Source organism: Trachymyrmex septentrionalis, unplaced genomic scaffold (assembly GCF_001594115.1).
Source record: "Trachymyrmex septentrionalis isolate Tsep2-gDNA-1 unplaced genomic scaffold, Tsep1.0 scaffold53, whole genome shotgun sequence".
Classification (NCBI taxonomy): Eukaryota; Metazoa; Arthropoda; class Insecta; order Hymenoptera; family Formicidae; genus Trachymyrmex; species Trachymyrmex septentrionalis.
This window is the reverse complement of record NW_017305705.1, coordinates 3478410-3502606: the sequence shown is the minus strand read 5'-3', so window position 1 is coordinate 3502606 and position 24197 is coordinate 3478410. Positions and strand designations below refer to the sequence as shown.

Below are 24197 nucleotides of genomic sequence, written 5' to 3'. Positions count from 1 at the left end.
AGAGAGAGAGAGAGAGAGAGAGAGAGAGAGAGAGAGAGAGAGAGAGAGAGGAAGAAAGAAAAAGAGAGAGACAGAGACAGAGAGAGAGAGAGAGAGAGAGAGAGAGAGAGAGAGAGAGAGAGAGAAAGAGAGAGACTGACTGACTGACTGATACTAAAGGAAAGATAAACGAGAGGAAAAGACAGAACGAGAAGAAAGAGAAAGATCCGCTCCATTTCGCTCATCTGCATTTCGCTCGCGCGACGTGTCCGACTCGCTGTTTTTCTGTCGTTTTTTTTCGTCGCTATACATACAGTTACCCGCTGCAAGCGTGCTATTCGTATATCTCAAAGATTGGTATACGTTCGATAGCGTATTATCGTCGAGGAGAATCAACTCGTGATCCGCTCCGATCCGCTCCGCTACGCTCCGTTCCGCTCGACTCCGCGTGCCGCGTCTAATGATCAAGGAGGTGGTAGACATCAGTGATTATGCGCGTAGTAATGAATAATCCTGTAAAGCCCGTCGGAATCGCAGTAGCCGCCATCGTCGCAGTGTTTCATGAGCGTCATGTAATATGGAATTAAACAATGTTGTTAAGACGTAAACATGTTCTGGCTACACTGTGGACTCTTTGTTCTCGTGATTGCCGTACGTGGATTTATTAGCAGCTTAGCCGATACCACATCCAAGCGAGGTAATGTCTGCCTGCCTTATCTGCCTGCCTTAAATTTATCTTGCCTGCCCACTTTGCCTGTCCAGATTGGTAGCTGAGCGTATTGATGGCTGGATGGCTTAATCGGACCGAGTGTAATCGATTCGATATTTTAGAGGGTGCGGAGGGATGGTAATCTGTCAAAAGAAATTCAAATCCAACCGGTCCGAATTCTTTATCAAGCTATTCTGTCTGCAGGAAAGCATTTATTTCGATCAATTTCGAATAAGATAGTGACCTAAGTTTCGCGAATAATTTAATGTAAAATAACTCGAAATTTTTTATCAGACTAAGTGGACGCTAAGGTCCTCTACACGAATGGCTGCGTGAATGAATGGGTGTAAAGCGCTGATCGTTACGGAGGTATTGCACCTGCTTGCGCACCTTGCTTGCCACCCTGTCCGCTTAATAGTCCTAAGGAGGTAAGATTCAAAGAAGGAGAAGTGGACTTAAGACGTTTAAAGATCTGATAAAGATCTAAAGCTTCTTAATTGTAGTTTTATGTGAATAACTGTAATATAGTTTGCTTTATATAAAAGGAGTCTCTTATCCAGCAAATAATTTAACGCAAACTCTATCTAACTTATCGAGTAATCATGTCTGTTTAGTGAACTGGAATAATTTCATTGAAATAATTTCTAATGTAGAGGAATAATGATTTCGTTCATAATTAGAGCACGAATTATTCATCGAGTAATCTTGTCTGGATAGCTAGATGCTGTCATGGCAAACAGTATATTTGTCTATAATTCTAAAGAGAGTTTATTATCATTTTAAAATATTTAGCTGAATGGTTTTTAATATATTTAAATTCTTGAATTTACAAGAATTGAAAAATGTCACAAGTTTCAGATTATTTTTATTTCATCGATTAATAATTATTTAAACTTTTGACGTCTAGGATTTCAAGTTTCTTGGATCTCGAGTCATTTTGATCTTTGATTCATTGAATTATAGATTTCTCAAATGGAAGACCGTGATTTCATTTTCAGCGTCAAAGAACCCATAATGTCGGGTTTGCGGGTCAGGAGATCTCAGAATTTAAGGATTCCAGGGAATCTAAGATTCAAATAACCTAATTTAATTTCTGGAAATTAGATAAACTTAGAGTAAAGGAAATCCTGAATTTGCCAACCTCAGGATTCAAGGAGTCGAGAAATTTATAATTTATCTTAAAAATAAAAATATCTAACGGCAAAAAAGGAAATTGAAGATTTAGGATCTCTAAGAAATATCTAAGAAATTTAATACTCGATAAAATTGAAATGTATAATTTATTATATACAGGATAAAAAATTTCAATGTAATAAAATAAATATTTTGAAAAATATGGAATGATATGGATGTTTTAGACAAAAGTTTTATGACTTGATAGGACGCAGGGGGGGATAAAATTAATTTCTTAAAAAAAAATCAATTTTTCAATGTCATATGAAGGTTATTGCCATTTTAAAAAATTAAATTATATGATTTTTTTTTCATAATATAATTCATCTACATTATATATAGTATCAAGACAGAGATATCAAAAAATCAATAATTTTAGAATTATTTTATTCTTTATATTCTAGCACAAATTAATGTAAAATATTAAAAATATCTCATAAAATACTAATTTTCTTCTATACCTTAATACTTTTATGAATTATTTGGTGCAAAAAAAATATATAGTTACTTAAAAAAAAGATAAGTAGTTGCGTATTGCAAAATACATAATTTTTTAAATAAGCAATTATGTGTTTTCTTTACATCAATTGATTCATCTTACTATTTTGTGCATAAATATTAAGGTATAATACTAATTGCATCTCATCAAACCGTACAACTTTTGTCTAAAACGTTTTTATTATATTTCTATGGGTTTCGAATTATCTATCCCATTAGATTTGATATTTTTCCCTATATATGTATATATGTCATATTTGTAAAATTCTGAATTTTTCCTGTATATATGTATACATGACATGTCATATTTGTAAAATTCTAATATGTAATGAAATTTAGAAATTCAAAAAGCTTGAGAACCTTATTTTAAAATTTAACGAACCGAATCTTCGTTGTTGCCAAGGCACTGCAGAGTTCACAAATTCTCTGCATCCTTGAACAAGGATGAGCACCTTATCAGAGTGCAACCTTCGACCTTTTAAATTATCTATTAAAATTCTTATACGCTCGACTTTTCAAATTTTAAAATCTTTATGACTTGTATTTCTTGGATCCTCGAATTTTCACATTCTCAATTTTCTGCACGCTTGAATTTTTATTTTTGCATACTTGAACTTTAACATCCCCTCCAGCTTCTTGGATCTATGAGTCTCACATCTTCGAGCCTTGAAATAGCTTCAAGTCTTAATCCAGTGGATTTTATGCATTAACAATCTTATATTTTGAGAATTTACGTTGCTTATTACGTTCCCTCCTTCATATCCTGTAATCTTCTCATTGTTTAAACTTTAATCATGCTTTATGCTTTATTTATGCTTTAATCATTAAAGCATACGTATCTCCGTGGCTTGCGGACCATCCTTTGCTCGTTACAATGATCACCGATCTTATATCTTTATTATGCATGATATACCCTTCTTTTACACATATAATTTTTTAATACTAATGTGACTAACATAAAACAAAATGTAAGTTAATATAAAACGTATAATGATCTTTTTACGTTGAAATAAGTATAAATTTATTGGTATCTACTTGGAATATATATCTAAATATGTACAATTTTATAAAAGATTATCCAATATTAACCTCTTATAAAATTTAGTACATATACAAGCCTCTAAAATATCTGCGATTCATCTATTGCCTTGTTATAATGTAACAATATAATATAATTGTCTTTCAAAACAAAAAGAATAGCATCTTATTAATGCCACTAATTCGCACAATATAAAAACTGCTAATCGCGCACATGACATCCCTCATAAGTATTGCATATTCGCGTGTTTCGTTAGTTGGTGGAAAATGCGAATATAGATCAGCGGAACGACCAATGCTTACGACTATACATATGCGGTATACACACTGCGAATTTTCCCAAAACAGCCGCGGGAAAACGCGCGACGCCGCGCCGCGCCGGCCGTCGGAATGCGCGTAATCGTTACGTACATTTCCGCCGGGCTTCAAATCCCGCTGCTGCATTATTCATAATGTTATCGCGCGGAATTACTCCACGCCCGCTTGCGCTCGTCCGCTCGTTTTGCATACCGTTAGACGCCGCGCCGTTCGTCGCTCGTCGCTGCGTAAAACCGCGAGCACGCGAATGTACGTTTAGTACATGCATCATCGCAGCTTATCGCGCCGTCAATTTCAAGCGACGACAACGACAGCGATAATGATGCATGTACATGCACTTATCACGCAATATTAAAATAATTCTTAATTTCTAACTTAAATGATATCTTTAAATTAATATCTTTAAAAATAGAATTTAAAAAATAGCAGTTCCTTCGAATTGTACTATACATGAAGATTATAAAATTAAGATTGAATGATTTAATTACTTGTGTTATATCTGTAAAATGTTACCGACTTCGTTGCTACTTAGCTAACTATGTTTATCCGCGTGAGATATCGCTAAAGCTGTATCAGTATAACAGTCATAAAATATTTATAAGCTTCTTACAAGCTAGTTTCAAAAATATACAAGCTGGCGTAAAGCACCAATAAATATTTTAATGACAATTTTAGCGGTCTAGCTCTCTCATGTGAAGAAGTGTAAAGAGTGCACACTGAGAAAAATAACGTTTCTTTCAATTTCCCTGTGCATGTTTTTAACTATCAAAATTGAAAAAAAAAAAACATATAGCAACATAGAAATTATAAATAGAAATAACACAATTTTACTTTTAAGTCAATTTCGAGAAAACTACTTTCATAAATAAAAATTTTTATTTGTGTGGGTTTTAGTTACAAAGTCACTTAACGCGAAAACTGTATAAATTGTAGCAGGATAATGTCTAATCAAATTTTCGTTAAAGCGAAATCGATATCAGATACTGTTTGGAGGTACCATAAATGTGACACACTTTTGAAAAGATACGCGTTTATATTTACAAGATATTTCCATAATTGTAAAATATATTCGAGCCTTAGCTATATTTATGAAAAATTCATAAATATAGTTGCATGTTACATGATATTTATTAGTAGCTGTGAAAAATATCTTTGAAATTTGTAAGTGATATTATCCCCTAGTGTTTTTTACGCCAATATTTTGCTAATGTAAAAGTACATTAAAAATGTGAATAAATAATTATGAAGATAATAATCACAAAAATTTCCGAATAAATGTCTTTAATTAATAATCATTTTTAGAAAACAATTCTTTTCATTCTGACAATGTTATAAACATATTCTATATATGTCCATATATTATAAGATTATCTCAAGATCTCTCTCGAATATCAAAAATGACATAAGGCTATAACAAAAGGATTACGTAGCGGACGAATATTTTGTTTACCCATTGTACATGAAATCAATCAATCTATATGCTACAATTAATCAAAGACGTAGGATGGAAAGACGGCTCGTCGATGAGTTCTCTCGAGTAGGACCCACGAGATTGAAATGGCAGCGTGCCAGTTCTAATTTATTGGCTTTTAATACGTGAACTCGCGGCCGATTTTGCAGTTCAACGAAATAGAACGGTAGATCTTCGAAAAATTGAAGTAATGTGCATGGATTTAATATGAAATTTATCACCGCTTGAGATGACAAGACTTAAGATGCCAAATCAAATTTATTACGTAATTTCGATTTATATTTTATATTGATAAGGATCCGAATTGAAGGGTTGAAACGTATATTTTATTTGTTTTGTTACATTTACACGAAAAATAAAGAATTTTTGTGCGTTCGAATAGCTGATGTAGGGCTCTGATGGGCTTTTTTACATTTCTCACTGATAGATTTTTTCGAGCCTCATTATACTCGTATATATTTGTTCAAATTTATTAATCAAATTCAGAAAGTTGTTTGTACAGATGTTGCAGATGATATTTTCAAATAAGCAACCATTTCTTTTTTTTTACAGTCGTACTATACAACAATAACAATATGTTTAGTATAATGTTGATAAGTACTAAACAATTGCGGAAAACGAGCTATTATAGTGAATGATTGCACGGTAAAGACGTAGTCTCTGGATGAGTGGTTACCTATTCATTCGAGCATTCATATGCCTGCATACCTACTCGTTTAACCACTCATCTAGTGAGTACATCTTCACTATACCATTATCCACGATTTTCGCTTGCTTGCATTTTACAGCTTTAATGCTTCGCGCCCAATAATGTAACGTACAATATAATTTAATTATATATCTATCTTTTAAAATAAATAGGCATTTTCTGATATTCTGTCGATTATATAAGATTTATCGAGTAAAAATTCAATTATAATGTGACATTTCCTCGATTTAAAAAAGAATGTCTAGCCAAACTTTATATCAGAAATTGATTTTCTTAAAGATCGGATACCTTCAAACTACAAGATTTTTTTTTAATCTTTTTCTTTTAAAGACTTTTAAAAAAAAAGATCAACTTGAAATTAATGAAAGAATCTGTAGATATAAAGTGGTTTGGTAGGTCTGGGTCAACCATGTATTTTCGTAAAATGGCTTCCACCAAAATAAGAATAAGTCGATTTCTCTTACAGTAGATCTAGGAGGATTTGTTTCCGAAATTTCACCCTATCTCTAGCCTTATATAGGTGACAGACGAAAAGAGATTAAATAAATCACACAAAAATAGCGTTAGTATGTCAGCAAAGTTACAAATCAATCTGGATTATCAATCTGGATTATTATCGATCAACGTTACATTTTAACAGTGGTATGATGAAAATCGTATTTACACGCGTGTACACGAGCGTGCGAAAAGACGATCGATTTCGTGTATAATATATACACGTAGGCGCGTGTCCTTCTGTTCATCGTTCATGTACGTACGTATCTGGCGATCGATCCCTCGCGATGTCGTAGGGCGGCGATCAACAGGAAATCGCGAAATAACGAGGCAGTCGACTGCAGAGCGCCTGCAGTGTACATTGACGTATGCGTTGGTAGTGATGACGTAATGAGGGTGGAAACGCGAGAGGGTGAGAGGGAGGGACGCGGGAGTCAAGCGGAGGAAGGGAACCTTACGCGGTTATTGAGTGACGGAAGAACGATGGATTCACTAACCCCTGAAATGTTGATGATGTGGGTCAATCTGATCTAGTTCCCTCTACCCTTAAATGTAAATTGTATTTATATCGGTTATTTTATTCGAGCGAGTTTGCCGACATCGATCTAGGACATCTTCGGGTGGTGGAAACGTGGCAGACATCTTGAATAAAACGGGTCGGATGCATCAACCCATCGTCGATTATCAATGAACGACCGGGAGATGACCTACCCTGTGTTCAGTGAATTTTATCACGCTTCACGAATTTCGCGCGAGTTTCGTGTATTCCGTTTGAATTCTGTCTTCCATGCGAATTTGACGTTTTCCGTCGAATCGGAAACATGGTCACGTAGTGATAAAAATTCAAGAAGGATAGCGGAGAGCCGGTAGCGCGGGACGCGGGGTAAAATTAAATTTCTCGACGAAAAGAGGCCGAGTCACTTCATACGGCGGTAAGATAAAAAGGCAAGATCTTCAATTTTAGCACGATCTTTGAAAGTAATAACGAAAAACAAGCTGTATACCTTTTTATGCGTCTACATCTTTTTATCTCACCTCACCAAACTGCATTATTAGGTTTGTGCTATATTTGCTCCGACTGTTTAATTCATGCAAATCGGGAAGAAATCAAATTTGACATCTCAAACGAGCAGGAATCTAAAGATTTTGAGAAAGCTATTCACGCCAAAAGGAGAAAGGAGGGATATCAATTCGTTCCGCAGCTGTGTTACATTCACTCTCTCTTCGGCGAGACGTGTTATGTCATATTGGTTGCGCGTGTGCAAACAATATCATGATAGAGCAAGGCGAGTAAACTTCCGGATCATTTTTCCCACGTGTTCTTCGAGACGCTATCAATGTCTGAAAAATTCTGCTCGAGTTCACTATCCGCTTTTCTAGCTGATGCACCCTATACAATTCCATTCGTATTAAATTCATGTGTTATCTCTGCATTGTTAAATAATCGGATTATAACATTTTTAATTCAATATGTCCGACTCAACATGCGATACAATTATACGATTTAATATAATACATTGATTTTTATGAAAATGTTCAGGTTAAAGATTATAATCATTTTATATTAATTGCATAAAATAATAATCAATAATACTAACTAAAGAACTATTAATAATGTTAATAACAAATGTGACAAACAATACCATTTAATTTATCTTTTTACATTGCAAAATTTAAAGATGTATTTTCAAAAAGAACTGTCACGAGTAACTTAAGTAGAAAACGCCTTAATAATCGAACAAAATGAATTTTCTTTCAAACATAGAAATTGAAATTCTTTCATTAGTCGGAGATAAATTTTACTATTCTATTTTTATCCACCATAGCAAAGGTATTTGTCGTCTAAATTCCGGATAATAGTTCTGAATTTTTGAATTGGTACATCCCGGATCGCAACCTCGGATCGAAATTGCCGGGCTCGTGGCAGGTCATTTTTCCTGGATGTCCTCTTAAATCGTCTTCGACGCCTGAGAAATTCTGCCCAGACCTAGGTGCCGTTTTTCCGGCTGACTCACCCACAACCTCTCGCCAGTCTCGTCCATTTTCCTTTTTCGGGAATGACCGTCATCATTCTCTATTTCGATACCGAGCGAATAATGTGGGAACCGGCAAACGGCAGCGACAGAACATTAGACAAGAAATAAATATGACGTCGCGGAAGGTTTGCGATGGCAGAAATATCTACTTTATTAAATTGCGATAATATATAAACGTTTAAACTAACGTCGGTGATGGTACAGCAGAAAGAATTCGTTATATTGTTAGTTCTGCATTTTGAATCTGAGATTTTCCGGGAATTATAAAAAATTCTGTATGGTTATTAAAATTCGGAAACTTGTGAAACTTATGTGCAAAAAAAATGCAAGGTCGAAAGATATAAGGATCTTACACCGTAAGTTTGTCAATCAAAGAATTCGGCTGTTGAATTGTATCCTGAGACAACGCGACAGAGGATCGAGATGTCGAAGAGAAGAGCGGCCAGGACGAGTGCAAAGCGTGGTATTTGTTTTAGAATTCCTACGCTTTACCGATGTTCAAAGTGGCAAAGCGTTTGAAATCTGAAACGAATGCGCGCAAATCTTCATCCCAGCCAAGCAGGGGAGCCATAACCGTGGAGGAGATGCGTGATCCTGAACGTTCAAAGGCCATCGCGTGAGGGAAAAATATGAGATACTTAGGCATAATTAATCTTTATTCCCGGGATTACGCATCGCGCGTTGCCGCATCATTTTTATTCTGCACCATAATATTCCGTTGGGAAGAATGTGATTTTATGTAGAAATATCATATGTGAGGGAATAAAAATATTGACCCATGTTGTTTGTTGAAAGGTTTTTACCGCGCTTGAATTTCGTGCAGAAATTTTTAATTGTATCAAATAACTTATTTATAGATACTAATGTTTATTAAAAAATAAATTGTTGCGCTCTCTTTCTCCACACCCACACACACACCCACACAACACACACACACACACACACACAACACACAATACACACACACGAAACTAATTCTCCTGTGTGTATCCATAATTTTTTTAAATTGTTGTCCGAATGTTAAAAATTATAATTTCACGCACGCATTACAGATTGTTTTACAATTTTTAGTTGTCCAAATATAAATATAAATTATCAATATACCGTAAGGCATAATGTATGCATAAAACGAATTTATATTAATACCCAGATAACAGTTAGAAGAAATCATCAGTATTATGATGCACTGTCCGGACAATCAATTTCGTGTATATATTTATTCATGTTTTTGTAAGAAGTAAACCATAAAATGTAAAAACAATTAGAATTCATTTTTTGTTGAACTTAAAGTCAATTTTGTTCTTAGACAAAAGTAAATTTACATTTTATTCCAAGACGTTTTTAAACAAATTATTTATTGAGATATTTATAATGTTGGAAACTAAGAAATATAATATCCGGTGAAATTTTTCTTTACAAGAGATTCTAAATTGATCAAAGCGTTCGTAGAGACGAAAGAAATGGCAGTATTTCCGAGATGTCGTATACACTAGTATTTGTTCAACCTGCAGCCTGGGATTCGCCAATCTTCCATAAATGTAGGAAATAAACAGTTGCGACAAACACGGAAAAGAGAGACAAATTTCGAAAGGGAGACGGTCTCAAAGCGAATGTCTGCTCGTGTCTGATTGCATATTTATTCGATTTTAGATCTTTTTCGTATACGACGAGATGTTGACGGGACAAATCGAAAATCAAAATTTGAAACGAAAGAAATTGGTACGACAAGAAAAAGTTTACGCTGCAAATACAGATTTATGCGCTTTTGTTTTAATTCACTTTTCACGTTAACGTTATATAATCACATAATACATTTCTATCAATTTAGAAAATGGATTAAAAGTAAAGTGTCTTTATCATCGCTTTTTTGTTTCATTTCGGTTCTTAACTTCTTGTAAAAGTATGTGACAAATTTTTCTGATTCTTTTCTTAAATTTTGGGGAATTATACTTATAATAATATAATTATATAAAAATTAATATAAAATTTTTAATACTTAAGAAGAGTCGGTGAATGAAAGTCTCAAGAGTATCGAATAATTTTCTAACTCTCGAATCTTTGGATTTTTGTAAATTTTCAAGTTCTTTTTGGATTTGTAAAGAATTTTAAGAATTAAGATACAAAAACGAGTAAATAGAAGTAGGCAAAGAGGTCGAGAGGTTTAATCGACCTACCATTCACACAGCACTTTCCTCACTCTCCTCCACCTTCTCCACTTCTTCCTCGCCTTCTCGCCCTTCACACGGCTTCTCATTCCATCGAAAAACATTTCCATGCCGGTCTTCGGAATAAATAGTTTGCCCAGAAAAAGGATTTCTCTACGCCGGCAATTTATCTCGAACGTACGCGGCTCCATTAAGTGGAGACGCAACCCTTTGAGCCTTAGGTAGAGTGGGATACTACGGATTTGGGATTGCGCGTGGATTTAAGACCGTAATCACGGGATTTCGGGACAAGCAAAACGCGACGACAAAACCGCCGATAACTCCGAAGAAAATTGCTTTGCGGGTGACCGGGAATTTCGATTTCTATTATAATAGTTTTAAATTGATATGTGTTATTATCATTATTATTATTTTTTGTCTTTAAAATAATATCTTTTATCAACTTTATATAAATTGTCACATTATTGAGATATTTAAGAATTCAAAGTAATTATGGTTACTTATGATGTTATAAATTATAATTAAGTTTACTCTGGTAGAGTTTAAACCACTCAGTTACTATGTTGTAATTACTATATAGTTACTATATAGTTAATTTCTCTTTATAATGCAAAAATATTGCGTAGCAACTGAGCAATATTAAAACAGTTTTACTGTGCAATATTTGGGTTAATTCTTCACAAGAGATTTTGTATCAGTATTAAAAAAGTAATTGTCTATTTTTTGATCACAGTGTGTGTTATATTACAGTGCTCAACGTGTAATATAATACACTGTTAGAAATGTAACCACGAGCTTCCTTTACATGTAAATGAAGCTCGTAGTTATGAACGAAATTCAAATTAATAAATGATTTAACTGAAAATTAAGTTACAGTAGTTATTTAAATATAATGAACGTGTACATTAAATTTCATAAATTTTCATGAAAAATACATTAAATTTCATGTACATGTATACAAATATATACTTTCCAAAGAACTGGAAAGGATACGAGCAGTAGGAGTCAAGCGCAGAAGACGTCGTGTAAATAATATATCTATGAAGTGTGAAATTTCTTTATTCACTAAAACGCGCTAATTCATTAAATAAAGAAGTTTCACACTTCATAGATATATTATTTGTGTGACGTCTTCTGCGCTTGACTACTGCCCGTATCCTTTCAAGTTCTTTGATTTATAAGGAGTCTTGGTTAGTTTGATTTGTAATACGGATATACTTTTCAGTTATAAATACAATAAATTTAATGTAATGTCATGAAATTAAGTTAAATTGTGTAACTTAAAAGTATATTAAATTTCATGAAATTTTTCATAGTGTAGCATAATTATTCGCTCTGTAAAATATACTTATTTTTACGTTGTTTGTAAAGTTATACAAACTAAAAATGTCGTGAAAGTCGTGAGCGCGTACAAAAATAGAGTAAAGAAAGAAAAATTTGAAGAATTTATAGTTTGTAGCATTTAATTCTGTCACAAAAATTTCAAGAGAGGTTAGAGAATAAGGAATGACAGTGCTCAGCGATTTCTAATTGAAATCTATTCCCTGTTACTATTGCCTGTGTTTTTCATTGTGTTTAAACACTTACACCCCTTAGACAATGTGCGAAAGCAATAGTGATACATAGGAATAATTAACCCTTGGAATAACCTATTTATTGCTATTCCCTTGCATTGTGCAAGGAGCATTACTCGTGTATATAATTTACATTACACCGTTTTTTTATCTACAATATTTATTATCGTTCTATTGCTCAATAACTAAATTCAGATTTTGTACTTCTTTACTGCGCAGTAACTGAGAGAAAAGCATTTTTTTTTTACATCTTGATTGGTATTTTATACAGTTAACAGTTTTGCATTACATCTTGGAGAGAGAGATTGGTATCTTGTACAGTTAACAGTTTTGCATTACATCTTGAGAGAGATTGGTATCTTGTATAGTTGTAACAGTTTTGCTTATTGCTATTAGACAAAAGTCAATACAACTGTCCAATAATCAATCAAAAATTATATTAAATTTCTAGAATAATTATATGTGTGTGTGTGTGTGTGTGTGTGTGTGTGTGTGTGTGTGTGTGTTTTAATTATACACAAATTACATATGCAGATTATAAATTTGAGAGATATAATAAAGATTATATTTTTTGAAGTTTTCTTTTTAAACCAAGACTGTAAAATTTATAATTTCTTCAATCTGTTAATTCTTCGATTTCTTCGATAAAATCTTTAGAATTTTTTGAATTTTTAAGCTCGTTTTGTAAGCTAAGGATCATGAAACTGTTAAAAGATCGTGCGAGTGTTCTAAATTCTCGGACACACGTCTGTCTTACAAATGAAACGAGTCTTTCGCGGAAATGGTTTACGCGACTGTGAAAAGAAATCAATATGAGCTAACGCAAAGAGTCTTGGTTACGAAAGAATCGACAGTTACCGTTTTCTGTGGCAATAAAGTTAAGAGACCTTAAAATAAAAGGGCAGTTTAAGTTCAAGACGTTCGTCAGTAATATAGTCTTAAGTAATATAGTTCTTGTACGAACTAAATTCGACAGAAAAGTAAGCTTTCAACCTAGAAAGTTTATCTTCCGACAACGAGTTGCAAAGAAATTTAGAAGCTCAGAAACACATACGTCGTGAATTAATTGACTCCGATTTTTTTAATCTGCATTTTTAATTTTTTAAAACCTATAGCTTTCTTCAGATATTTATTAACAACAATTTTATTAAATTTCCAACTTAGATATTTCAACGATATTCAATATTTTAAAATGTAATTAATTTTGTATTAAGCTATTTTAGCTTTATGAAAAAATTTTAACAAATCGAAGATTTTTTTACGACATGATCGAGCTTTAAATTTTTATAGAGAAATAAAGATTTTTTTATTCTTTCTATTTATATTTCTGGATGGACGAAATTATTACATTTCATTTTCATTAATCTTTCTCTATAACGAATTTCATCTTTGACCCTTCGCTTGAACCTTAGAACCTTAATCTAGATGTAGGGTTGTAACTTCCGGCACAGTGCCGTTAGGCACAGCGAAGGAGGGAAAGAGAAGGAGAGAGAGACACCGAGACAAACAGGAAAACGGAGAGAATGAGAAGGAAGAGTAAAAGGAAAGGGATAGAGGGAAAAGTAGTAATCAATCTTTGAGAGGCAGATGAGTGCGGGAACCTAAAATATAGGACAACACAAATTTAGTCTGGCTGCCGGTCCACGTCCACGTGTCGACGTGAATGCGCAACCGCCCGGGTTTGTAATCGATATTGCCGACAAGGCACCACGCCCTGCACCTGCGAGATGTGCCGGGATATGCAATGCCACCGAACCGAACCTAGTCGAACCTTGCCTAGGACTTTCTCTCTCTCTCTCTCTCTCTCTCTCTCTCTCCCTCTCTCCCTATCCTCCCCCCTCCCCTCTCTCTTTCATGGTGCCCTTTTGCACTACCTTCTCCAGTCACTTCAAAACTTAGACGATCTCAAGCTCCTTTGAAGCTTGATTCTTCGAGTCCTAGATAAACCGATTGTTTAGTCTCATATTCTTGTGAGACAGCTTGGTACCTCGAACCTAGACAAATCTTCCCTGGAAATGTTTTCTAATTATTTTTTAAATATTTTTTTCTTTTATATTGTATAAGTAGGAGATTATTCCCATTTATTTTTATATATTATATATTATTCAAAACTTTATTCTATAAAGTTCTTCATAAAGAACTTTTGTTAAGCTACAATGCTACTTTTTCTCTAAATATGATTTAATCATCTTATTTCAGATAATTATTAAATTTTTTTATTACAACATTGGTTGCAATCTAGTTTTATATATATATATATATATATATCAATATATAAAATTAGAATACTCATATAGCATACTTTTGACTTAGAGGATTTCAGGATTTCTCTTTTGAAGTCTAGCTCTTTTGAGTTTCAGATAAATCGATTGTTTAATTCCATATGTGGCAACACGATGCTTACCTTGAATCTAGCCAACTGCTAAGGTTTCCTTGGGGACTCTTCTCACGCGCTTATCTTTCTTCTCAAGTATTACTCGTATACATTTTCTAAGATTTTCTAAGCTTTCGAGTATTCAATTCTAAATGAATAGATAATTAAATCATTACGTCCTTCATATAAGACCGAATCAAATCTATCCGAATTTTGCACAAGTTCATATCTTTAGATGCATCTATAGTCTTACGTAAACGATGCCTTCGAACTTAGACGATGTCAGAACCCTTCGAGTTCTAAATAACTTAATTATGAAGCTTGTCGGGCAATCGAACTTTCTTCATCTTTGACGCTCTTCTCAACCTCAATCTTATCCAATTCGAACTTTGTTGCTCTGACTTCAGAGATTTTAATATAAAATATTAAATTAAAAAAAAAGGATGATCAAATTGCGAGCAAGTAAAATAAATATAAACTATCTGTTTTTAACGATAAATATTATCGTCAATAACGATTGAAAAGATTTCAGTCACTCAATAGTGAAGGATGATGTACCGCGGTTTCACTCGAAAAGCCCGAAGGGCTTCAGAGGGTTAAGAAACGCTGTGACTGCACCGTCGCGTGCAGTCATTGACTCCGATCTATTCGAGGCCAACTTCGCCCTCGGCTGATTTTTTGTGCTCTGGTACCGGAAGTAGGCCAGCGCAAACTGTCATCCCTTTATCTAGGGTTACGTCCGTCTTATGAATTTTGCGGCGAGGAATTTTGCGCGAAGATGAAAAAGTTTCGCCATCCATTCTCGTCCTTGTGCGGGATAAAAGTGCAAATACTGCCGTATATTCTTTTTCTTGTTTCTCACATGAACGTTTTACTCAATCCAGATTGCAGGATGTGATGAATTGCGCAATTATATACGGATCCTTTTATGTGGAAAGAACATAACATGTTTTTATGATAAACAAACGAATGAAAGTGCTTGAGTCGACATATATCCATAAATAGAAGGTAATATCAGATATTTGGCTAATATAAGAAAATTATTCTGTTTGTATTCCAATAGAAAGGTTGGCAGTTTCTGTATTAATCTCGCGTAACAGATGAATGAGTAAGATAGGTAAACATACGGTTATAATGAGACGAGTAACTGATGCATAATTAATGGATTCATTACAATGTTTCAATATTGAAACATTTAACATTCGTCGTCACTAGGGTACTTTACTATTGTGATATTTAATATTTTAAATAAAATGTTTTTAAAATTAACACAAATAAATGGATTAAACATAAAATATTTTGTACATGTTTTTAAACATCACAAAATTCCAGAATCGGTAAAACTTTGATTGAGAGAAAATATGATACTTTTTAAACGCTTTACCTATCTAGAACATTAAATATTTTTGAAATTAATAATTAAAAATTTGAAATTAAGTTGAAGTTTACCGTAAACTGAGTTAAAGAAGGCTTTCGTTTGAGATGTTTTTGAGACCTTGACTTTTGAATATAAGATCTTCAAAATCTCAAGTGTCTTAGATTCTTTGATCCCATATTCTTTTGATCCTTGATTTCTTGTTTGGATGTGGTCAGCAGAGTTTGCTTTGCTCTGATTCGCTGAAGTTCTCTAAAGTTTGTCTTGTCTAAAATTCTCAGGTGAACCATTAAAATACCTGAACACATATATACCATCTTTATCCTTTTACCGCTAGTAACTCTTTAAAACATTATCGTTGGCTGATTATTATAAAAAGTAGTTTGTAAAGCTATTTATGTCTGTTTGATTGGTTCACATTTTGTACTTGCTTTATTTGCTTGTTTTTATTTTTAAATTATTGTCATATATCTAATACAATCTCTATAATTTATTGAAATGCACATTCCGTTTTGTGTTTTAGAAGCAGACTATACCTTAGATGATTCCTTTTGGAAGGAAGAGGAAACTCCCGCTGGTGAGTGAATACAATATCATTATAATTGATACAAAATTATTAGTAAAATAAAATTATTAAGTTTAAGTACTACCCATATTCACAGTAGTAAGATAATTTAAAATACAATTATCTAAATTTACGAAGATATCAAAGTTCAATGAATAAAATTTTATAAGTATTGTTTCACAAATCATTCAATTTAATCTAAGTTTTCCTGTAAAATTAATTTTAATTTAATGTAACAATAAAATTTTTTCATTATTATTTACACCATAAATCGTATCGGTTAGATAAATTAAAATTCTGTTAATATTGCGTGATAGGAAAAATTTGCAAAGATTTGCTGTCACAATCTTTGTACAATTACGACGGCTATTGGATAAGGCTTTGCGTAAACAAACTACCATAAAATGGAAGGACCGCAATGCAGCACTTTCGTTAGAAACTTGATCCTTGAGGATACGACAAATCCTCGAGAGCGGTTTATTGTTAAGTCAACATCGCTGATTGGTCGGAAACGCGAAACTTAAATTGGATTACATTTTAGACGGGGACAATGCACCGGGACAGAGCTCGACGGCGCGAATTCCGGCCTAGATATTACGGTGATTGTATAATGAGAAATCTGTCTTAAGAGAGAGAAAAGAAAAATTTGAAGTTATTCCAGTTCGCATTTATTTTAATCTGGTTTTAAAAGCTGAGAAAATTTTATATAATGTATTTCAGTAACGTTGAATGCAGAATTCATAGAATTAGGGAGCTTAATTAGGGATTAGGATGTAAAGCAGCGTTGAGCGTACACGAGTAAACAGCAATAGCTGTATATTACATAAAATTTAATTTAATTTGATATATCACTTGAATATATCTATTATTTATACAGAAATTTCATTTGCAATTACTTAAGCTAGATTGACAGTGTCGGGAAACATATTACATAATGTGCCTTGATAACAAATAATCTAGGATTTAGAAAATTAAGAAGTTTAATTAAAAATTCAAGTTTGAGGTACTAGCTTGCATAAAAATGTAAATATATAATATTCAATAATTACAAACAAATGATTATTTTGTATTCAAGTACTTGAGAAATTTTCAAAAATCACGTTTAGGAAGGACGTCATTACAGAATTTTCTGACGCAAAATCGAAGCCACCGCGCTATAAATTGCCGCAACGCATGTTCAACAACTGTAATATGCAACATATAATGACGTCGGCCGAATTAATCGCAATTTACGTGACATTTCTGCGGCAACGGCAACAATTGATGGGAGGAAAAGGACGGAGGATGACGGGCGGGATGAAAAGAGTAAATTAATCGGCGAGTAATCTCGGCATGTTTGGGCGACGTTTGAGGAGTGAAGATTGGAAATTAAATTCACGACCTGCGCGCGTGAACTTCTCGAAATAAGGACGCGAAACGATTCATGAAATAAGGTACAATCGACATTAGCCCAGAAAAGTTTGAAATATTTATTGCTAATCTGAGTAATGATAATTTTTCAACACGCAAAATGTATTCCTCAACTATAAATTCTAGGGGCAATGTTCAATGTATAGGATATAAATTGTTCGCGAAAAATCTGCAGATGAATGAAGCGGGAAGAATTTTAAATTTAAATTACATCAGATTAATCTAAAAATATAATGACATTTGATAAATATTAAATATATATAATATATTATAATTTATAATGCTATAAGGAATATATGTACATATACGAGGGTCATTCGAAACGTTTTGAGCCTCTATATGAAAATGGCATTATTCATCAAAACCCATTCTGGTACTACAATTGTACATGTTTTGAAAGATACCTGTAAAAATTGTAGCCATTTTGAACACTCAGTTGTTGTTTGACAGTTATTTGTGCCAGTCGATGTTAGTGTTTTGGTTGATGAAGATCTCTGTCCTCCTAGCCAAACTTTGACCCTAGGAAATAGGAAAAAGTCGTTAAGGGCTAGATCTGATGAATACGGTGGGTAGTCAATCAATTTGAACTGCAAATCATAAATTTCTGTCGTGGCGATCGCCGATATTCGACTTTCTTCATTTTTACAAAAACACTGACATGGACTGGCACAAATGAACAACAACTTGTTGTTAAACAACAACTGAGCGTTCAAAATGGCTACAATTTTCACAGGTATCTTTTAAAGCATGTACAACTATAGTACCAGAATGGATTTTGACGAGTAATGCCATTTTATTAAGACTCAAAACTTTTCAAACAACCTTTGTATGTATATGTACACATATCGTCACTTTCGTGTGTGAGACTTGATCAGAGAGAAAATGTCACTCTTTTATGTAGGAAATCGAGGCCGAATCAATCGAGATTGAGAGAGCTGATGCAAAACGTGGATGCAAAGGAAATGGGATAATAAAATCTATTTTATACTACTTTATTACTATATCGTTATTATTGAATCGTACGGACTAAAATCTCAATGCCGATGGTTGAGAGGGCAGGTTAATGGCAATAGCGTGAAATTTTGTCGATGCGGCGCAATGAATCGCCCCAAAGTCCATTCGAGATGAAATTAGAGATCGTAGAGGGGTGGCTAAAAGAGTGGGGAACCGGGGGGTGAAATTAGGGCGTTCGATTGAACGTGGAAATTAATTTCAGGTGAGGTCGAACGACTACTACACGAATATCGACAAAACCAAGAGCTAATACGAAATATCGGTGGTCATTACTATCAGATCATCTATCCGGTACAGCTACGGCATCACGAGAAAATGGGGATATCCACGAGAGAAGTTGGCGTACCGAAGGTAAAATTTCGCATCCCGCATTGTTTTCACCTATAGTCTTCACCACATTAAGAAAAAAAAATGGTTGCAATTATCATAATTTAAGGATGTATTAAATATATTTTAAAAACATTCAAAAAATTATGAAATGATTACAAATTGTTTTATATTGCATTTAAAAGTAGTAAAAAAATTTAGCAATTATTTTCCACATGGATAAAAAATTATGTTAATAAGAAATAGTTATGTGTTCTAATAAAAATATTAAGAAAAATCTAATGAAAAAAATAATGTAAAAAGTCATCGCGTACTTTTTAGCTCAAAGTTGTATATACAATATCTTCGTCAATAATGAATGAAATTCAAATTTAAAAAAAGGGTTTTAAAGCTTGAAATCTCTACTTTTAAAAGCTTATCACATTTTTTAAGTTTATATGAGTTTGATAATTTTTACATACCAAAAACTACGAGCTGAAAAAGACGAAAAATTTTCTTCTCACTTTGTGGATTTGTAACGTGTCCAAAACGAATTTGAGAAAATTTTCGATTACCTATCGTGAAAGCTTGATACTTTCCCTACAAAATCGTTTTTTTTTAATATTCCTACGACTTTTGATTACTGAGTTATCGCGGATTAAATAAAAGAATTATTTTGACTTTAATTGCTCATAACTCCATTAAAAATTGTCGTATCGTATAATTTAAAAAAGAGATTTTTAAAGCTGAAACTTTACTCTATCAAGATATATTTATATTGTTGGTAAGAAAGTAATTGCGGTTTTTACTGATAGATGTCTTTTAAAAAAACGCGATGACTTTTTACTTAACCTAATATAATATTAGTTATAATAATAATTATATGTATAGTTCAACAAATATATATGTATAGATGGGAACATGAAAATGATTACAATTATAATTATTATCACCATTATTACCATTATTATTATAAAAATGATTGCAATTACTATAATTTTACTATAATGTATAGATGTGCAATTACTATAATTTATAGTATTTTTTGAGACAACTAATTTATATTCTGTTTGTTGCAACTTTTCTCTCGATGCATTTGAATATTTCATTATTAAATTAAATAAAATTAATAAAATTATGGATACATACTTTTATTAATAAACTGCGAACGGAAAGAGAAATTATACATACAAAATAAAAATAATTAAGAAATTATATTATAAATTTAGTAATATTAATATATATATACCAAACTCTTCCATGTTATATATTTTTAATTTATTTAGATTATTTTTTTAAATATTATAATTGATTTAACATATTATGTATGTTTCTACTATTTTAGTTTCCTCAAAGAGGTTACGGAGATGGAGGATATCAGAATTCTAGAGGCAGATTGAGAGTAAGTTTTATAGTACAAAAACAGATTTTAAGATAATCAATTAGTTTTAATATTGATTGTAAAATAAGTAATCCTTAAAATAATTGTAGCGATAAAGATTAATAATAACGAAATTGATATTTTCAGACAGGGAGACATTTTCATCGGACGTCTCTTTTGATCAAGGCCTTTAATCATAAATTTCGTCTAGACTTAGAATTAAATACGTAAGTATTTTTATATATGTACATGTACACTGATTAAAATATACCTATTTTTCAATGCAATGATAAAATTTTAATCATAAAAGGCGCGAAAAAAATAGTAAAAAATCTAATTAAAAAATATCATCTATTAAAAAGATTTACATACATCTACACACGGTTCTCATCATTATGTTGCAGGCAACTTTTAGCTCCGAATCTTATACAGAAAGACTTTTTAGCCGGCAATGCGGAACAAATGTCTAAGCAGGTAAAATATTTCGAGGGAAATGTAATCTCATAATCTAAAGATACTCAAATATTTATACGTGACTCAGACCAATTAATTGTTTAGAAAGAATAATTGTTTTGCATATTTGATTATTTTACTGTGTAGTTTGTTAAACCAGTTTAGTTGGGTTAAATTGCTTTTATTATAATATGAGCTATCTCATTATACAGTCTTACCTGATATTACAATAAAAAGCAAGAGAAATAAAAAAAGTAGCTCTTTTGATCGGGTAATGACAGAGTTATTTTAGTACCGTGAAAGAAAAAATATCAATAATAAATATGTACAAGCATATACACTGTTACTTTACTTATTATAGTATAAAAGCAGTATTGTGAATAATAAAGTCTAAAATATTCACGTAAGACTTAAGCATTAAGAGGAAGGCTCAAGTTTAACGATAAACTCATAATGGTGTTATTATCTTTCTTGCAGGAGATAGAACATTGTTATTATCACGGCACTGTGAGAGATTATCCGGGAGCTAGCGCTGCTTTTCACACGTGTAATGGTGTCAGCGGTGTCATTCATTTAGGCAACGAGACTTTCGTCATTCATCCATTCTACGGCGGCGATTTATCGGTCAGTTAAATTTCTTCTCGTTAATTATTATAAAAATATGACGATGTAATAATTACGTACGCATTGTTTAAAAAATACTGGAACAATTATAATTGAATTACTATGAAGAAATCTAATCTGCGCTCATCTATGCGTATAATTCGCACACCACTTGAAATAATAATCAGCTGATGTGGCTAAATTTAAATCAAAGACTTTGATTTGGCTAATTTGGCTTGATTTTATTACTAGATAGACTTAACTCCGTAGAAGTTTAGGTCGCGCTATAATTAAAAATGGAATGTCAGAAAAGGGCAAAGCAGTTGGCGGGAACATAAACTATATGCAGGCCTCTCTTTTAGCAGAAACATCCTCACATTATATTTGAAGCCCGAACAAAAGTTAACAAAGGCTGCGCTAACTCGGGAAATCTTGAGTGGCGTGTAAAGAATCGCCGGCAGAAGCACATCTTCGGGTTATCAGAAACCACTTCCGATCGATACAAAAGAGACGTCCGTGAAGCAACCAAATATATCGAAACTGCCATCATTATCGATAAGGCTATGGTACGTTATTATACTCTTCAAACGTAAGTTAATTAAACTGACAATTATATAACAGATAAAACAATAAACTATATCGATAATACAATTTAAGTAGAATGATAATACAATTTAAGTTGTAAGATGATTATTCAGATGACCGATTATTTAATTTTTAAATTTGCACCTTTAACAGTAGAAAATTATAAGATAAATGTATTTTTTAATTTTAACTAAAATTTTTATATTAATTTAGATTTTATTTGAAATTTAAATTTTATTCATCTCTCTATTAGATTTTAATTGAAAATACAATTTAATATTTGTTATATTAATTAATTATATTATTTAACGCATGTATAATATCCAGCTTGAAATGATAATTTGCCTCTGTGTATAGTTTGACAAAAGAAACGGTAGTACCAGAGCTGAGGTTGTTCACGATGCCATCCAAGTTGCTAATATCGCAGATTTGGTAAGCTAAATTATGTAATAATATCCATGTAAATTTATTTTCCCGTAGGATATGTACTAAATTAGATTTTGTCCACAGTATTTCCGTACATTAAACACTAGAGTCTCCGTCGTATACATCGAAAGTTGGAAGGGTAGCAACCAAGCGCAAATCGATAACGGCATCGACATCGATCAAGCCTTGTTAAGCTTTAACGATTATACGATGCGGAGAATGTATCAAGTTGCTCAGGACACCACCCAATTACTCACGTGAGTTATTGTTTTTCTTCCAGTTTATAACTTTTCCTTTAATTAAATTCTGATTGTGTCAAACACCAAAATATCTGTTCATACTTTTATCTTGATTTAATACGATTAATTTTGGAAATAAATTAAGAGCACAAAAATTCAATTGTTAGCAACTAATAGCAAGTAATATTATTAAATAAACAAGTAATTTGTGGATATATATTCTCGGTAGGGGTGAGACTTTCTCAGGTGGAGAATCAGGGGTGGCTGTACCCGAGACCGTGTGCAGCCAAAGATCCGTAGGAATCAGCGTTGATCTAAACACTTACGAGCCTCATCTTTTAGCTGGTACCATGGCACACATGATCGGTCACAATATTGGCATGAGCCACGACGATGGAAGTAAGTATTACAAAGTTCTTTATTTTGTTTTCGATACGTGAATCAGTTTGGCAAACAGAAAATATTTCCAGTTTTGCAGGAGGTGGTAAAATTTTTTATTATCAATTTTAGGGAACGATTGCAATTGCCGCGATTGGCACGGATGCATCATGGCTCAATCCATCGTTGGACTAGAAAATGTTCAGCCATATAAGTTTTCGGAATGTAGTAAAACCGACTATATAGAAGCTTTAAAGAGCGGCCACGGCATTTGCCTTTTTAACAAACCAAACGAGGTAAATTGACAACTTACACATAAAATCAATAACGCTTTAATCGAATTAGAATGGGATCGAATGAACCTTGAAACAAATTCGATTAGCTTAATCGATTTGGGATCTGCTTCGGGTTATAGTTGGAGATTAGGAGATCATGCGGAAACAGGGTAATCGACGACGGGGAACAATGCGACTGCGGATCGATCGAGGAGTGCAAGGAATACGATCCTTGTTGCGATCCTATCACTTGTAAGCTGACAACGGAGGCCGAATGCGCGACCGGTCCTTGTTGCAGCGATTGCAAGGTAAGATAAGAGAAGGTGTTCCTGTCTTTTAGCGAGCAGTCTCTTGGAAGTAATACGATATGGCGCGAACCATATCTCATAATATTGAGAAAGATATATCATTATTACAATTAATTTTTAAAGATTTCCAAACATGCAATACAAAAAACATTAAATTATTTATCAAATGTAAACTATTAAGTATATATAACTATTAAGTATATATAACAGTATATATACTTATATAAGTATATATAACAGCATGAAAAATGGTGAATGTACATTTATGAAGGAGCAAATAATTCCATTTCCGGCGAATAATTTTCTCTTGCTTACTTTTCGCATCTGTATTCTAATGTAA

The 24197-nt window shown here is 32.9% G+C and overlaps 1 protein-coding gene across 18 annotated transcripts in view; it reads left to right on the top strand.

The window, feature by feature from the left end:
* The window catches only part of LOC108752010 (disintegrin and metalloproteinase domain-containing protein 11), a 51249-nt gene that overhangs the window by 350 nt on the left and 26702 nt on the right, over window positions 1-24197 (top strand). For 13 of the 18 annotated variants that reach the window (XM_018492566.1, XM_018492564.1, XM_018492558.1 and 10 more), the window contains exons 1-13: window positions 76-676; window positions 16438-16491; window positions 19106-19254; window positions 20555-20611; window positions 20738-20817; window positions 20995-21064; window positions 21521-21667; window positions 22009-22212; window positions 22589-22663; window positions 22742-22914; window positions 23126-23295; window positions 23407-23570; window positions 23690-23857. In XM_018492566.1, coding sequence (XP_018348068.1) covers window positions 589-676; window positions 16438-16491; window positions 19106-19254; window positions 20555-20611; window positions 20738-20817; window positions 20995-21064; window positions 21521-21667; window positions 22009-22212; window positions 22589-22663; window positions 22742-22914; window positions 23126-23295; window positions 23407-23570; window positions 23690-23857 — 1599 coding nt within the window. In that variant the 5' untranslated portion in view covers window positions 76-588. Of the gene's footprint in view, window positions 1-75; window positions 677-16437; window positions 16492-19105; window positions 19255-20554; window positions 20612-20737; window positions 20818-20994; window positions 21065-21520; window positions 21668-22008; window positions 22213-22588; window positions 22664-22741; window positions 22915-23125; window positions 23296-23406; window positions 23571-23689; window positions 23858-24197 lie in introns of those variants that run through there. The other 5 variants (XM_018492565.1, XM_018492568.1, XM_018492557.1 and 2 more) reach the window with 3 other exon arrangements.